The sequence below is a fragment of the Sinohyriopsis cumingii genome, chromosome 12, assembly GCF_028554795.1.
Source record: "Sinohyriopsis cumingii isolate HCF-2022 chromosome 12, ASM2855479v2, whole genome shotgun sequence".
Taxonomy (NCBI): domain Eukaryota; kingdom Metazoa; phylum Mollusca; class Bivalvia; order Unionida; family Unionidae; genus Sinohyriopsis; species Sinohyriopsis cumingii.
In genome coordinates this window covers 53,927,142-53,944,802 of record NC_142972.1, presented here as the reverse complement: position 1 = coordinate 53,944,802, position 17,661 = coordinate 53,927,142, and the positions used below count along the sequence as shown (strand labels likewise).

Below are 17,661 nucleotides of genomic sequence, written 5' to 3'. Positions count from 1 at the left end.
TGCTTTCACGTCAACTCATCACGTAACCCAGCTATAACTAGAAAGAATGATAGTCACCAAAGATCAAGCATGGCATCATGAAATGGTTCCTGAACTACTGATTACAAGCAACTTTAATTATTGATGATATGGAATTACCTGACAAGGCCCATACCTCTGTCAAAATAATTAGAGGTGAAATGCCTAAAAGGCATATCTCCATTCAGAAGATAATGTTCACACCAAATTGCATCATCCAAAGCCACACTATGCACAAGATACTGCTGTTGTGAAGAGAATGTTGTAACTCTGACAAAACTGGATATAAATCATGGCTTCCAGAGTTGTAATAAGCTCAGGCAATTGTATGCGAGATCATCTCATAAAATTGCATGGGTCTCATTCATTATTGGCAATCCAAGATCTTGATGATAAAAGGCAAAAGAAAAAATGTTTCTAGCTGACTGACCATCCCTGTTGTTCGTTGCTGACCATAGCACTTTTTCTTGCCCTTTATGAAACTCTCACAAGATCTTGATGAAGAAGTATCATATATTCCAAATTTAATCAAAATCAGATTGGAAGCATAGCCTCCAGAGTGGTTATGATTGCAGCCAATTAGATGCAAGATTACTTTATTAATATGCATGGATCTTGCCTATTGCTGAACTCAGCACGGACAGTATCATGCATTCCAAGTATGATCAAAACTGAATCAGAAATCCTGGCTCCAGTAATATGACAGGGTCAGTCAGTTAGACACAAAATTACATAATTAATATGCATTGATCTTACTCATTACTGAAACCATCAAGATTCAGATAACATAAGCCAATATTTCAAATTTTATTGAAGTCAAATCTGAAATCTGTCTGCCAGAAGAATAACAGGAACAGCCAATCAGACACAAGATCACCTAATTAGTATGTGTTTATCTTACTCATTATCAAACTTGTCAGAGATCTTAAAGATAAAAGTACATGCTGCCAAGTTTCACAAAAACTAAAAGAAATGTTGCCCACAGAGGGGTAACGAGCTCGGCCATTCCGATGCATGATCACCACGTTAATATTTATAGGTTACTGCATTTGTATGGGAAAATATGTTTTTTTGGGATGGATATACTGCACAACCTAATGAAAGTGCAGTATATCCATTTGACAAAACAAGTTCATATTTTCTCATACAAATGCAGTTACCTTTTAATTAATTGCTCATTTTCTTATTCTACCTAAGGCTTAATTATATAAACAAAAATACACTACAAGAAACAAAGTAACTGAATTTATGCCGTATTCCAAACTAAATACACAAGTGCAGATTCATCAGTACACAACAACAACATTATTAATGCGCACATAACTCTACCCAGATAAATTTGAACTTAGTCGCATGCTAGACATCACTTTCAAAAGAAAACGGCATTTTGATCAACTTAAAATTGAAATTTATAGTCATATTGTGAATGAATTTGTATTGCAACAACTTTTCCATTTAGTCGGGAATGAATAGATTTTGGTATTTTTGTCGATTCCACTAAATTTTGTGATAATGACTGGATTTATCTGTGTCAATTCTACATGAAGTACATCTGATTTCAGCAGCAAGGGAGCAGCGTGTTGATGTTTGCAAGTGCTTCTATTCTGTCATTGAATATTTGGAATCATAATGTGGGAAAAATATGAAGTCTTTCAATTGTAATTATCAAAAGGATGCTATGGAATGTAATGTTTATTTCATTTTGAGTGCAGTAAGGAGGATGTAATTGCACCTGGAATGTAGTTGAAATTACAGTACAATTTTGAAATGTGTAATCAAGCTTTATAACCCATGACATGGCTCATGTAATTCGGATTTGCAGAACTAAGAAAGTTCATTTTGAGGAAATTCTGGATGCAAAACTGTAAGTATATTTTCTGCCATTCTTATTACCAGCTAAAGAAGACACGTTGTTTATGCCTGGTCACTTCAATGTTATTTACAGGGACCCAGCAATTTTTTTAAACCTCTCTATGGCATCTATTGCTAGCCTAAATCCGAAAAATTGTATCAAGAAAGTTAATGCAGAATGCGGCAAAGTGCTGGTATTTGGCAGTCCACGAAACACCTACTTTAGTTCATTCAGAAACAAATTTAATCAACCAAAATGTAAAGCATCTACTACGTGAGTGTACATGATTTGTTTACAGAGTAGTTCCTAATACACTACTGGGCACACCTGTTGTGCACATGAGTGCAATATACAAGCATGTGAGTGCAATATCATAAAATACTGCACAATTCTTACAATGTAAAGTTAGTGGAGACAAAAATGAGCACATAATAAGCATGAATCTTGCTGATGGATGAAAGCATGAAGCACGATGCACAATTCACAACGCACAATGTACAAGCTCACCTGATATTGCATCCAGGTGAACTAAAGAACTAGATTTGTGTTCAAAACATCATGGGTATGCACACACTGCAGACCAAAATTAAATCCATGTATTCATGATACTGATATGTTATCAAAAGTGTGTGATGAATGTATGGATGAAGTATTGTATCTACAGAGGAAGAAGAACATATTTTACATCAGTGAGAAAAGAATAACTCATGATGAAGTTTGAAACAATGATAGCAATCAAATATTGAGGCCCAGCACATAAAAAATGCTATTTAAATTACAAATATCCAAAATATATTTCATCATTCATTCTTAGCATGAAAGGTTATGATCTGTATGTTTGTTAAAATCAACCCAAACAAAGATGTAAAAATCTGAACATTGATGTTAAATCTCACTCATTCAACAGGGATTTCACAGCTGACAGGTTCATGAAGGATGGGGATGAACTAGCAGTTAAGATGGCAACAAGGTTCATTGACAGCTTTAGATTTTTGGGACAGTCTACAGAACATCTGGGTAAATATTTCAATAATGAAAAGTTAACAGAGGTGCTGAAGTGGTGTAAAAAATATGACACCTTAATATTTTACAAGGACATTTAACCATGCTTTAATCATTAATTATCATCACTGTTAGCTCTCTTTATTAATGGCAATCAAATCTGGAAAAGAATTATCACGTACTAGTTTTACAGCCAAAAACGAAGAGCCCCATTCATCCTAGGCATTGTGAATTACAATCACAGTTAGTGACATGTACTTTAGTCTGGTTTACATTGATGTTTACAAAGGATTAATCAAGGTCAGTGGTGTTTATATCAGATTTGCAATGTGGTTTTTCATACTAGTGTCATATTGTATCTAGAAATATTTATCACAAGTTGCATTCTGCAGATGGTCACTCACAATGGGGAGTTTATATAGTAAATAATTATTATTATTTCTTATATAACAGTCAATATGTGAATACCTTTTGTTTATTTGCATGACAACTATTCTGCAATTTATGAATCAGCAAATATTATTTAGACTAGATCTGAAAAATGATCTGCTACCAAATGCTGAAGACTATATTTGACAATAATGTTGGCAAATAGTTTCCTGGCATGAGTAACTTTGTCCCAATTTGATGCTGATTCTGCAAAAATGGATTTCATTGATGGCATATTTGTTGTCATAGTAATTCTATTTTTATTAGGTGCGGTTTCTGCATGATGCATGACGTCATTCTTGCCACTGTAATTGACTTTAAAATCAGCTTTATAGGAAGAGAAGAATGCATGTTCATTTCCCTTTGAACTTTATTGCGACCACTGAAATTCCAACCATCATTGAATTTCATGATATTTCATCTTCTTGGATTTTGGTGTTTTGTCATTGACACACTTAGACATTTTGACAAACTTTAAGCACCGAATTCAAACTGACCCAGTTTTATGCCACCTGAGCTCCTGTGTAATCCAACCATAATCAATCAACATCTTTAATCCAAATTACTTTTAATCATATACAGTGTAGACTCTAATCCATTTTGACAACTTTTAAGCACCAAAATAGAACAATGGTATGGACAGATTCAAATTAATGTTTATTGTTTCATTGTTTTATGCTAGCTGAATTCTTCAATAACCCAACCATAATCATTTCATGTCTTTAATCCTTTCTGAATTACTTCTGCTCACATATAGTACAATCTACCTTGACAAACTTCAAATAATGAAGTCAGCTGACCATGCTGACAGGATTAATGAGTGAAATTAGCAGCCACATTGTCTTGCCCTGCTTAAGTTAGGTCACAGTTATTTGGTCATAGGTATTATTAACATAAATATACTACACTGGAAACGAAATGTGAAAAAATGGGAAAAAAATGAATTTCTGACTAATAATTCTGCATGGGAGATATGCATAAATTTGGGGGAAAAAAATCTCCTGTCAGGGAGGTTATCACGCTTCATAGTGATGAACTAGGGAGGAAACAGAAAACTTACTCCTGCATAAAACATTTTGTTCCTAAATCTACTATTGAACTTCTCAGGATTGGCTTCTGAAATGACAAAAGAAATAAATCAATAAATAAATAAAAGTGATAATCCATATTCACATGCACTTGCTTTTTTTGTTGTTGCTGTTGTTGTAGGGTTAACGCCATTTTTCAGCACACGATAGGCTATGCATGGCGGCCAGTATTAATGGTGGAGGAAGAACCCGGGAAAACCCTGGAAAGAACCACCGACCCACGAGAAGCTACTGGCAAGCTTTCTCACATACCCACATTGGCTGAATCCAAGACTCGAACCTACACAGACAGAGGTGAGATGGCAGTGATCCGTAACGGAGACCGCTTTAGACCACTCGGCCACTCGGGGCCCCCACATGCACTTGCAGTAAATGCTATCTCATTTCTAAAATTAAACCATATTTGTCAAGAAAACACAGGATAATACACTATCGGGCTACTGAATACTTGTTTGAAAAAACACATCTCATGGGAACACATGGAAATTAATTAGCCTGTGAACTTAATTGGAGTTAGAAAGGCACATAATGCCCTCTCTAAAAGACCACAGAATCTAACCTTTTGCAATAATGACATAGAAATGAAATCAGGTTATCTACATGTGCATACAAAATATGCACACACAAAAAATATAATTTGTCTACCTCGTTAGTTTTATTTAATTATGCTAACAAAGTTCTAAAAGTTACAAATTAAACTTTAAAAAAAGAGGCCCTCAAAGGAAAATATGCTTAACTGAATGAAAAGAATATCCATGTATCCAAGATACAACAATGTGCTTTTATTCTTTCAACTGTTTTCGCATGGGCTGGCTCATGGTTGTACAATGGGTCTGATGGCAGAGGAGACTTAATCAAACACTGGCTCAGTGGTTGGCATGTTGGACTCAGAGGGGTGCAGGTGCACTTTATTCCAAGTGCCTTGGAACTAAATAACCTACTTGTGTTGATGTGCCATACAACGCCAAACCAAACTAAACCAATCTCTTTAGCTGCCAAGCATTGCAACCATCTCTGATATCCTTTAGAAACTCCAACATACCAAATTTAGTAACAAAAATATTTTGAAACATGTTTGAGCTATTATATTCACATGATACCCAAAGTGCAATACAGAACTTCCTATCAAAGCCATGCAACAGTATAAAGTTCGGATGGAATACATAGAAAAGTTTGATTCACAACATAAAACATACAGTAAGCAACATGAAAAAGAGTATACAAGGCACATATATTATTTTAAGATAATCCATGATACAATGCATTAAACAAAATATTTATAATTTACACAAGTAAAACAAAACATTACATTACATATAAAACCTTGATGGGGTTTAGTTTCAGTACGTCCTAGTTGAAGTTCAAGATTAAGGGGTCAAAAACACTAAGAATGATATATAAAATTGCAAGCAGACTAGAGGGGCCCCGACTAGCCGAGTGGTCTAAAGCGCTCTCTGTTACGGATCACTGCCATCTCACCTCTGTCTGCGTGGGTTCCAGTCCAGGATTCGGCCAATGTGGTTAAGTGAGTATGCTTGCCAGTAGCTTCTCGTGGGTTGGTGGTTCTTCCCGAGGTTTTTCCAGGTTCTTCCTCCACCATTAATACTGGCCGCCATGCATAGCCTATCATGTGCTGAAAAATGGCGTTAAACCCCACAACAACAACAACAACAACAACAAGCAGACTAGAAGAACAGGTTACAACAAAGGTATACTTAATACGCTACAAACCTTATGACCCTGATACACAATTCAATGACAATCCAATAAAAAGAACAAAAAAAAAAAAACCCCAAGTATTTAATCCTGATAGAAAGAGCAATAAGTTAGAAGATACTGGAGCAAGAGGTGATAAAAGTAATTTTCATAAATTCATTATTTGCATATGGAAAAAATGCAAGAATTTATTTACAAAAGGCCATTACCTAAAATCATAACTTTAGAAAAATCCAGTGATTTCAGCTTCTATCATTAAGTGAGACTTTAATGTGGTTTTAAATCTTTTTGTTGTTGTTTGTAATACAGTCAGAAATTCTGTGGTAAGTACACCACTCCCTCGATAACTCACGCCCTGATAACTCGCAAACCCACTTGTAACGCGGTGTCAGGCATGGATCCCATTTTTTTAAACCCGAAAATACCCCAAAAATGTATCCCTATTTGTTGAACTTGAAGAAAATCGCGATCAAAATTGGTAACTGAAACTTTGATGTATTGCTCGTTTTATCGTTGAGAACAGTAGATATGACCTGGAAATTTTAATCAACACCATGAAATATCAAATTTAAAAATAGCTCATAAAATTTTTTACATTTTCTTTCCAAACGACATTCCTAGTACACCGCAATTAACGATATGTAAGGAAATTTTGATCAATGAAAATGTCACTTACGCCGAGTGGAGGCAGTATTTTGATAAATAAATACAAATTAAATAATTTTTTTATCAATTGAAATTTGTGTCCTAGTTCCATCTTTTAGTTTCTTTTAAGTGTGATCATCATAAATGCAATGTTTCCTCTTGTAATTAAATGTAAAATGTGTCAATCTACCATAACAGCTATGTCTGCTAGCATTTCTCTGAGAACCTAATTAAGTGCCGACTGTGTTTTGATAACTGAATTGTGGAAGTATTTGTTGTATTGTTGCACTGAATTAAAAGCTGGCCTCCTTTGTATTATCATGTTAATTATGTCTTTTGAATAATAAAAAGGAGGTGGAATAAAAGAAAAGTTAAAAGGCACAAGAATCGGACTAACTTAAAATCTAGCGGCCTCGGTCGTATGTAGGGTGAACTCACTTCATTTGATCAATCGAACAGTGTAATTAATAAACGTTATTGTGTATGTAACAGAAACTACCTTAAATTAACAGACTCTTTCATAACTGTGATCAAAGATAACAAGGCAGCCAAGCGAAATGAATACTTCGTAAAATATAGAGCTTGATTTCACAGATACAGACCATTGTGGACAAGCGAATTTCAGAGAATTCTTGAACTGGCATTTAGACATATCCTCAGGGATAATAAGAAATTTCATTATTACTTCCACTGAAATCATGACATTAACATTGTACTAACTGAACAATAAAAAATTGAGTTTGACGTAGATGTATCACGAAATGTCATGTGCTTTTGAAAAAAAAGGAATCTTGTTTGGTGGTGTATCAACAGTTAGTCTAGTTCCCAAATTATGGACTACTGATTTCGCAAGATACTATTAAACACCACTATGGGAACCAGACTGATCAAGAAAACAAAAAGCAGTGACATAATACAGATTTTTCGCGTACATGTGATGGTTGTTCAAACCAGCTGGAACGATCTTTCATATGTTGGATATTTTGAAAAAAAAAGTTCTTTATAAACAGAATAACAAACAACTTCATTAGAAAGAACACATTATTAAAAATTATTATCGATGTGATTGTAAAATGAGGCTTCAGTCATTAAAAAGCCCTGTTCCCTAACACCGCTCCCCCTTATGGTTTTCTCGATGTCAAAGCGATTTTTTTCTTCTTCAATTTTTGGAGGTCCCTCGGCAACTCGCGCCTCGCTTATAGTGCAGTCTATCTTTGTGGACCCCGTTGTGTGCAAGTTATCGAGGGACAGGTGTAATTCCAATTATTTATTGCAATATAATCAGTGGAAGATCAGACATTATTTTCACTTTTAACTAAAATTTTATAACTAATGCCTCTAGTATTATAATGGTGATGGTCTGATACTCTAAGAAAATTACTGGATAAATTTGTTGGACCAGCGTTATTCACAGTGTATGACACTGAACTTCATAACAAGGATAATAGACCACTGAGCTTGTCTCTTTCAATATTGAGACATACCCACATCCTAAATTTGGTTAAATCTATATTAAATATTTTTTTTTGAAAAGCAAAGATTTATTTAAGAGGCATCATTTAAGGTATTCATCAAATATATCCTCCTGATGGGTTTGATAAAAATCCATTCAAACTTGTATGCGTTTTTCATCTTCTCAAGTCCTTCACAAAAGTGTAGATAATTTGACAGACAGATCTACACCATTTTCATTCAGAACCAATTAAATATTGTTTGCAAGAAGCATTTAGGTGAAAACTCTATGCCAATGATATCAATCATTTCAAGAGAAGTGACAAGATTTTCAATATGGTCACTATGGTGCCATGACGGAGATATGATGAGCCCTAATTTCTTTCTTGTTGTTCAACTGATTACCTCTAGACTCATGGAATTCTAAGGCTATTTGAGCGTCAGCACCAAGACTAAAATAATTATTGAAGACATCGAGTGGCAACTTGTCCTTCACCTCCTCTTCAAAAGGCTCATTGTCAAGGGTCTTCAGTGGTTGCACTGTCAAGTTCCACCTTGCCAGGAAAAAAGAAAAATACATTTAGTCAATAACTGTTCTGAAGTTAGGACTTGTTTAAGAATTAAGAATTCAAACACATGGATACACTAAAATAATGTAAATTATAAACACTTTGGTGGGAGTTTTTCTTGCAAATTTTGCAAAGGAAATAACTGTTTAGTAACTGTATGCATTTCCAAGAACACTTGCTGGATCACACAAAAACAATAACTGTACAACAATTATAAATAATATTTAAAATAATAACTTTTATTTTAATGTGGATTATCCCAACCAATATATTATCTAAATTCACTTTTAAGGAAAGAAAGAGATTTAGAATTATGAGTATCTGAAGGTAAAGAGTACCACAGGGTAGGTACAGAGCAATAAAATTAACCAACTTTACTGGCTTTTCAAGACTGCAGTAATAATAATCTTTTTTTAGAGACTGACCATAGATTAACACAATGTTCATCAGAGGTAGGTTTAAAAAGAGAATTCAGATACTGAGCAGACAGATTGTTGCTGATTTCACAATTAGTTGCACCAGTAATGTAATTCTTTAACTGACCTTTTGGCATCTTAATTCTTTAAATATAGTTGAAAAATTAATCAGCTATTAGTTTGATTTTAGTTGCCCAGCTTGTCGAGTCATTCAGTATTACTCAGGATAGTGTTTCCCCAAGAGGGCAGATCCACAAGCATGAGAAGTAATAGACAGAGGAGATCAGTGTTTTCATTCCAATGTAAGCTGTTTAGTATAGAAATGTACAAGTATTTTGAATATATCATATTCTTTAAAGATTTTTGCCAGTCTGCAAACACTTGTCTCTGTTTTTCACAATGCCTTATAAACATCTTAGTGAAGTAAACCTCGAAGGTCATGTCCAGTTGTTTTGGCTAGATAATCAATAAAGGTGTCACTGATTAAACTTAATTCAATAGTGACTAGGTCTAGTTTACACATGGTTTCTATGTTGGCCAATCAAGAGAGGTGCCTATGCGACTCCCTGAAGGCTATACTGCTCACAGTTAGCTGGTTAAATGTGCTTAGAGAAGGGCAACTTAATTCTTTAGTGAACAATAGCGCTATAAATTTTAAAGATCAGCTTTTCAGTAAAAATGTTTTTATTTAATGGTATTATTTTAAACTGGCAGGCTTATACATGCCCAGATGAGATAATAATAAGCATCGGTCTTAATTTTACTGCTTGAGAGGGCAGAATGCACAATGTCAAAGTTTAACCATAAGAAGGATGGAAACTGCAACCCAGCTAAGAAAGATAGAGTTTTTAATAGTAAGTGGAGAGAGTTATTCCCTTGGTGGCAGTATGACAGCAGCTAGACTGCAATGTTTTGTGAACATCAAATGAATCTACAAACTTTATGAAATTGGCACCAGTGGAGCATACTTAATGCAGTGACCATGTAAAACAAGTGAGAGTCAAAAATACGGCTAGGGACAACAAGCTGATGGCATTGTTAAATAAAGCATCCTTATCTCTCTTCATACCTAAATCAACAGAGACATTTAATGGAACATAACATCATAAAAATTATTACTTGTGCTGCACTTTCTTTGTGAGATTTGCTGTACAATACCAAGAAGCAATATGTTAATGGATTATTGACATTGCTGGAAGTTGATACCTTGGGGATAAACCCCATTTCAGGGTCCATCTGGTACTAACTTCTTACAGCCACACACAATAGCAGTCACTTCAAAGGGACAGAACTGAGTTTTGTCACATGACAATAATTTGCCAGCCAAATCAGTACAGTGTGTTAGGATTATTCATGCAAACACAAGTAACAGATTTCTGATCCATAATAATTTTTACGCATTCAATGTGTTTGAGCCAAACGATTTTCCTGAAAATATCATTGACAAGCCACAATCTGTTATTCATGCTTCTAGTTTAGAAAAATGCAAAAAGCCGGCATAGGTATTGTTGAGCTTAATAGATCATGAGATTCTGATTTCAAAGAATACAATTTTAGCTCACCTATCTAACTGGACAACTTGACCGTCTTCAACATTGCATAAGATTTTGCTGACTGGTTCATCTGTGTAGCCCTGGGGGAAAAGAAAAGCAACATAAATCTTTGCAAATCATCAGAAACATGATACGAGACATTTAATGTACAAAAAAGTAAATCTGGTTTATGTAAACCAAATAATCAGCATACAGAAAGTCCATAGACAGATAAAGTAAGAAGATGTCCATGAGATCGCTCATGGCTGACATCTAACACACAAATGCAAAAATTAATGAAAACTGCATTTACATTATGAAAAGACAATCATCCAATCTGGAGTGAAAGCAAAAGGATTATTAGAAGATTGGGACATGGGTATCATTTTTATGGTTTCCATGTTTTTCTAAAGATAAATTTCCAGGTCATTTCCAGGGGTTTTCTCGGATGATTTTACGTTTTTCAAGGTTCACATATCATCATTACTGAATGGAACTAAAGAACATTTTAGATTATAAAACATGCATTTTCTATATCTAAAGATGTTTCTCTTTCATGACTCTCCAAGACATCGAAGTCAGAAAAGATGATCATGTACAAAACCACAAAATGTATCACATGAAACAAGTTTGATTATATTCCTATAAAGTAGCATGTAAAGTCATTTCTGTGTACAGAATAAAAATTCTAACTTTAGTTTGCTGCATTATGTTGCTAAATGCAAATAATATAATTAACATAAATTATGTTCTGTTTCCTTTCAAACCTTTAATTCTGAAGAATTCTATAGCAATATATATATATATATATATATATATATATATATATATATATGCATCTCATAGAAAGTAACATTTCCTATTACATTATAAAAAAACAATAAATGCAAATAATTAAAATCTAATGTCTTGTAATGAAAAGAGTTAACCCTTAATCTATCTGTGCCAATAAAATCCCAAACAAGATTTTTCAAACAACCTAATCTCCTTAAGACGATCTGGTTAAAAATCCATCATTTAAATAACATTTTCAAAAAAATGGCTGCTTTACATTTTGACAAAAGACCTTCAAAATTATTTACTGTTGTATAAACAAGGACTGAATTTTCTGTAAAATCAACTTGTCTTCTTCTTGTAATTTGTTAAACCAGTCCCCAAACCTGTATTGATACATGGGCTCATATAGTTTTTTAATATATAACAAAAGAAACGATAATTTCTCATTTCACCTCTGAGATTCAACAATTTGGACTAAAAATCTGGTTTAAAACGAACAGCAGTCCATTTTCTAATCTGAGTTTCCTCCAAATATTTCCACCCCATTTTTCATATTTGGACATTTAGGTTTGGGTGTGGGGTCATTGCGACTGCGTATTAAATATTTGGAATTTGCCACCACCGTGTGGTAGTGACATATGGTAGTCACTTACCAGTGGGCCCTGAAAATTTAAACTTATGTTATATTCACTCATACCTGCATGAAATCGATGGAAAATTTTTTTTTTCTTCTCAGAAATAGCAAGTATTATAATCGTTATGTCATTAATCTGCTGACAGACAAGACAAAACTACGGCTTAGATGAAACCTGACCCAGTACTTGCCATTTGCATTACTAGTCATATGACTTCACAAATCTCACAATGACAACATCAGAAATCCAATAGGCACGTTATATCAACAACAAATGCCTTTATACATGCAATAATAAAAATGTTGTTGTATAGAAATTCATTTTATATGAAATGAAAGTCAGATACTTTTTGTAAAAACCAGCAATCTGGCTAGTCTGAATTATCAAGCAGAAAGCACATGCCAACATGGTAGTCATGTGATACAACAAAACTCCAGAAGTTGTTCTCGGAATACATAAATATGGAGAATTTTGTGTTCTTTCCTTTTTGTATTTTTATTACAACCAGTCAACAACTTTCATTTAATATCTTTTTAAAAAAATTTCTCTACAACATTTCAAATTTGGGTTGTTAGATTTGTGTACTCATGCCACTAGTAATACAAACCGCAAGTACCAGGTCACATTTCTTCAGTGGTGTAGTTTGATCTTGCCTTTCAGCAGATTAAAGACATAACGATTTTAATACTCACAATTTCTGAGAAAATAAGTAACTTTCATATCGATTTCATGCATGTATCACTCAACCTAACAATGTTTAAAGTTTGCTAGGCCATCCTGTAAGTGGCTATGCTTTGCCACCACCATGTTGGCCTATTGTGATGCTAGACTGTTTTTTTTTCCTCATCTAGATGAATCTAATCCACTGGGCACTTGTATCGACTCAGCATATATGTTTATTGCAAGCAACCAAATGATCCATACTGCACCCTTCGAATATTTTGGTTAGAACTCGACAAATTTAACTCAAGATCAGTTTAGTTATGACCCAATTAAGAAACTGTATCGGGTGATAAGTGTTGGTGGAAAATTCCTGTTTTTTCCCCAACTTTCATTAATATTTGCAAAATTCAAGAACTTTTCATGGTCGGGGGAAAATTATCATTTCTCTCAACTTTTTCCTGATTTCCCCATAGTGTGGGAACCTGCTTTTTCATGTGGGGCAAAATACATACCACAAGAAATGTTTTAGTGAAACTCCCTTGCCAATACCAATTTCTGTTCTGGCATAGAAGTGAGAAGAAGAGACTCCCACTGTATCAGCCATTTTGTGAGGCCAGATCACTACTATTTTCAGTCTGCAACACATTATATTTCATAACAAATGTTTTAGTGGAAATCTCATGTCAGTATGATCATCTATTCATGGAGTAGCCATATAATTTTTTTCCTCTTCACATTTTGAGCAGTTAGATGAGCTTTGTATCTAAGCTTAAAGCATGATGAAGCAAATGAAGAGAAGAAAAGTTTTAACATTTTCATACATTCTTAACAGCATTTCATCAATAAAAGCATTAAGTAATTATCTGGAACAGTATAAATCTTCTTGTTTTTGCTAACTTCTAACCGAAGAGGAATCAGATTACTTAAATATTAAGTCCAACGCCAACCTTGTATAGAACCATGCAATAAATGCATGTAAACAACACTAAAAGCAGATCTATGAATACACATGAACATAACTTCACTATAGATCAAACAAAATTAACTCATTAACCCTGGCACCACTTTTGTGCATCAGGAGGTAGTACCATACTTCAGAGCTCAGAAGAGTCAAGGTCATTTAAGATACTCCAAAATGGGCGGTATTACAGAAATGTAGACAGACTTACCTCTACAAGGATAGCAAATCATCTGGACTTTCTACTGGCATTAGAAAATACGGAGGGAAAAACATATCTTTGAGACCCAATTTTTTTAAATCTGAAAAAAAGAACTCCAACTTCAACTTTTACCTTTCTGCACATGCACGAGCAAAATAGCCAAAGAAAATGACATTTCTAACACAACTAAGCACCAGGCCACATGGAAATCACTTGGATGCCATCTGGGTAAATTCAGAAGCAGTCACCAAAATGTGTTTCCTACTTGTACTTCAGGCAATAATGACAAAAATGAGTTGATAATGCAATGTAAACATAATCAATGATTTACTTACTCCTCCCCAACTGAGAGTACGTGCGAGATCATTGCCAGTTCCGAGTGGGAGAATGGCTACTGGAGGGGGTGGAGATATATTAAGACTGTCAATCATGGACAGTATCCAGCCCACTGTTCCATCTCCTCCACAGGCAAGTATTCGAAGATTAGGCACTTTTTTGTAGAGGTCCAGCCTGAAAGTGGACATGGACATAAAATCAAACTGGAAAGGTCGTACATTTCACTACCACAGATGAGTGTTTAATTTTGTCATATATTTAAAGATAGGATGCTGTGTGCATGTATATGCCTGGACTAAGATTCTTTATACATTTATATGTGTTACATGCCTGGACTAGAATGCGGTATACATGTATATGTTGTATATGCCTAGACTAGGATACTGTATACATCTAAATGTTTTACATGCCTGGAATAAGATGCTGTGTACATTTAAATGCATATATGCCTGGACTAGGATGCTGTGTACATTATATGCTATCTATGCCTGGACAAGGATGCTGTGTACATTTATATGCTTTATATGCCTGGACTAGGATGCTGTGTACATTTATAAGTATATATGCCTGGACTAGGATGCTGTGTACATTTGTATGCTTTATATGCTTGGCCTAGGATGATGTATGCATGTATATGCCTGGACTAGAATGATGTATACATTTATATGCCTTACATACCTGGACTAGGATACTGTATGCATGTATATGTTGTACATGCCTGGAGTAGGATGCTGTTTATTATTTATATGCTTTATATGCATGGACTAGGATGCTGTGTACATTTATATGCTTTATATACATGGACTAGGATGCAATATACATTTATATGCTGGACTAGGATGCTGTGTACATTTATATGCTTTATATGCCTGGCCTAGGATGCTGTATGCATGTATATGCCTGGACTAGAATGATGTATTCATTTATATGCTTTACATGCCTGGACTAGGATGCTGTATGCATGTATATGCTGAATATGCCTGGACTAGGATGCTGTGTACATGTATATACTTTACATGCCTGGACTAGGATGCTGTGTACATTTATATGCATATATGCATGGACTAGGATGCGGTGTACATTTATATGTTTTATATGCCTGGACTAGGAAGCTGTGTACATTTATATGCATATATGCCTGGACTAGGATGCTGTGTACATTTATATGCTTTATATGCCTGGACTAGGATGCTGTATGCATGTATATGCCTGGACTAGAATGCTGTGTACATTTATATGCATATATGTCTGGACTAGGATGCTGTGTACATTTATATGCTTTATATGCCTGGACTAAGATGCCGTGTACTTTTATATCTTTTAAAAAATTATTAGCTACATAACCCATACTGATGGGATAAAAATGGACAAAAAACAGCAAAAACCAAACTACTGGCTCTAAAGATTTGGAAAGGTATGTGAACGACAAGTCCAATATGTGTAACAGGTTTCAGAGAAATACTGTCGATATCTTCAAAGTTATCATCTGGAAATGAAAACATGGATAACAAATGGACAGAAGAGTAGACAAAAACATAACAAATATTGAAATTCAAGGATTATGAAGGCATACCTGGACCACTAGCCTAACACGTATACAAAGTTTTATAGAGATAACCTGGACGGTTTGAGAGCTATGTTCAGGAAAAGAAAATAATCACAGATGGACTGAAAGATGGACATAGCAACAGCTATATTGCCCCAGCAGAGTCATACAGCCATATCAATAACTATATCCTCTCATAATAATACTGGGGTAAATAATTTATTGTCTAGATGCCTGGTTAACAAATACTGACACTGAAGAAGTTAACATACAAGTGAAGCATAATAATATCCTTACCCCATTTTAGGTCCCCCTTGGGACAAATCGAAGACTTGCCGTGGATTTAACAACCAACAGAATTTGTGCATGATTTTGGCCCCTTGATTGCCCCCACTCTTGGGATTAATAAATACAAGAAGAGGTTTCAGCAGCGGAGATGGAATGGGTTTGATGATGAAAGGCCGTGGAATATTCTCCTCTATCTCCCTGCTAGAAGTCCTTTTTCTCTTCACCGAGGATTTCCTTTTCTTCCTCAAAGATGATTTGAAATAACCCTGTAAAAGATTCATAGAAAAAGTTCTATATTCCAAATAAATTGGTCATAAAGTCTGAGACACCAAGTTTTGTAGCTTTATATTTTTTCATTTTTAAAGTGGTAAAACTGTCCTAAGATATCAACCAAGGAAACAAGTGTTAAAGAGATTTAAACTATTTTACAAATCATTGGGTTCAAAATACAGGTACAGTAAAACCTCTCTTGAGAGACCACTGTTATGATGACCACCTCCCTTTAGAGACCAGGTTTTCATTGCACATATTTATTTATTATATAGTCTTATGATCTGTCATGGGAAACTGCTGGTCTTGAAAGACAATATGTTTTGGGCAGAAGGGGTTGGGTTTCATGGGAGGTTCTACCATATAATAAATGAAACCAAAATGTTCCTCTGGAACGAAAACATTTACCAAAGGTATTAAATTGCCATTTAAATTCAGACCAAATAAATTAAGTTTGCAAAAATTATTGCATGCATCAAAATATTTTGGAATACAGTGTTATAAAAATGTTCTTGCCAAACCACAGTTCAGTACATAATGCTGTTCATGCCATGGTACATAAAGATGTTCTTGCTAAACTACAGTTCAGTACATAATGCTATTCTTGCCAAACCACAGTTCAGTACATAATGCTGTTCATGCCATGGTACATAATGCTGTTCATGCCATGGTGCATAATTATGTTCTTGCCAACACACAGTTCAGTACACAATGCTGTTCTTTCCAAACCACAGTTCAGCACATAATGCTGTTCTTGCCAAACCACAGTTCAGCACATAATGCTGTTCTTGCCAAACCACAGTTCAGTACATAATGCTGTTCATGCCATGGTAAATAAAGATGTTCTTGCTAAACTACAGTTCAGTACACAATGCTATTCTTACCAAACCACAGTTCAGTACATAATGCTGTTCTTGCCAAACCACAGTTCAGTACATAATGCTGTTCCTGCTATAGCATAGTTTGTTACATAAAGATGTTCTTGCCAAAATACATTTCAGTATATAATGATGTTCTTGTCCAACCACAGTTCAGTACACAATATTCTTGTTAAACCAGTTCAGTACATAATGCTGTTCATGCCATGGTACATACTGCTGTTCATGCCATGGTGCATAATGATCTTCATGCCATGGTACATAATGATGTTCTTGCCATGGTACATAATGATGTTCTTGCCAAAACACAGTTCAGTACACAATGCTGTTCTTGCCAAACCACAGTTCAGCACATAATGCTGTTCTTGCCAAACCACAGTTCAGTACAT

General features: G+C 34.8%; 1 protein-coding gene across 2 annotated transcripts in view; it reads right to left on the bottom strand.

Annotated features, from left to right (window-relative positions):
- Positions 1 to 17,661, bottom strand: part of LOC149786458 (diacylglycerol kinase zeta-like) — a 198,863-nt gene that overhangs the window by 74,556 nt on the left and 106,646 nt on the right. For both annotated transcript variants that reach the window (XM_089976907.1, XM_089976906.1), the window contains exons 9-13: positions 16,134 to 16,390; positions 14,290 to 14,464; positions 10,750 to 10,820; positions 8,608 to 8,756; positions 4,362 to 4,417 (exon numbers count right to left, since the gene is read on the bottom strand). In XM_089976907.1, the coding sequence (XP_089833033.1) occupies positions 4,362 to 4,417; positions 8,608 to 8,756; positions 10,750 to 10,820; positions 14,290 to 14,464; positions 16,134 to 16,390 (708 nt within the window). The remainder of the gene's footprint in view (positions 1 to 4,361; positions 4,418 to 8,607; positions 8,757 to 10,749; positions 10,821 to 14,289; positions 14,465 to 16,133; positions 16,391 to 17,661) is intronic.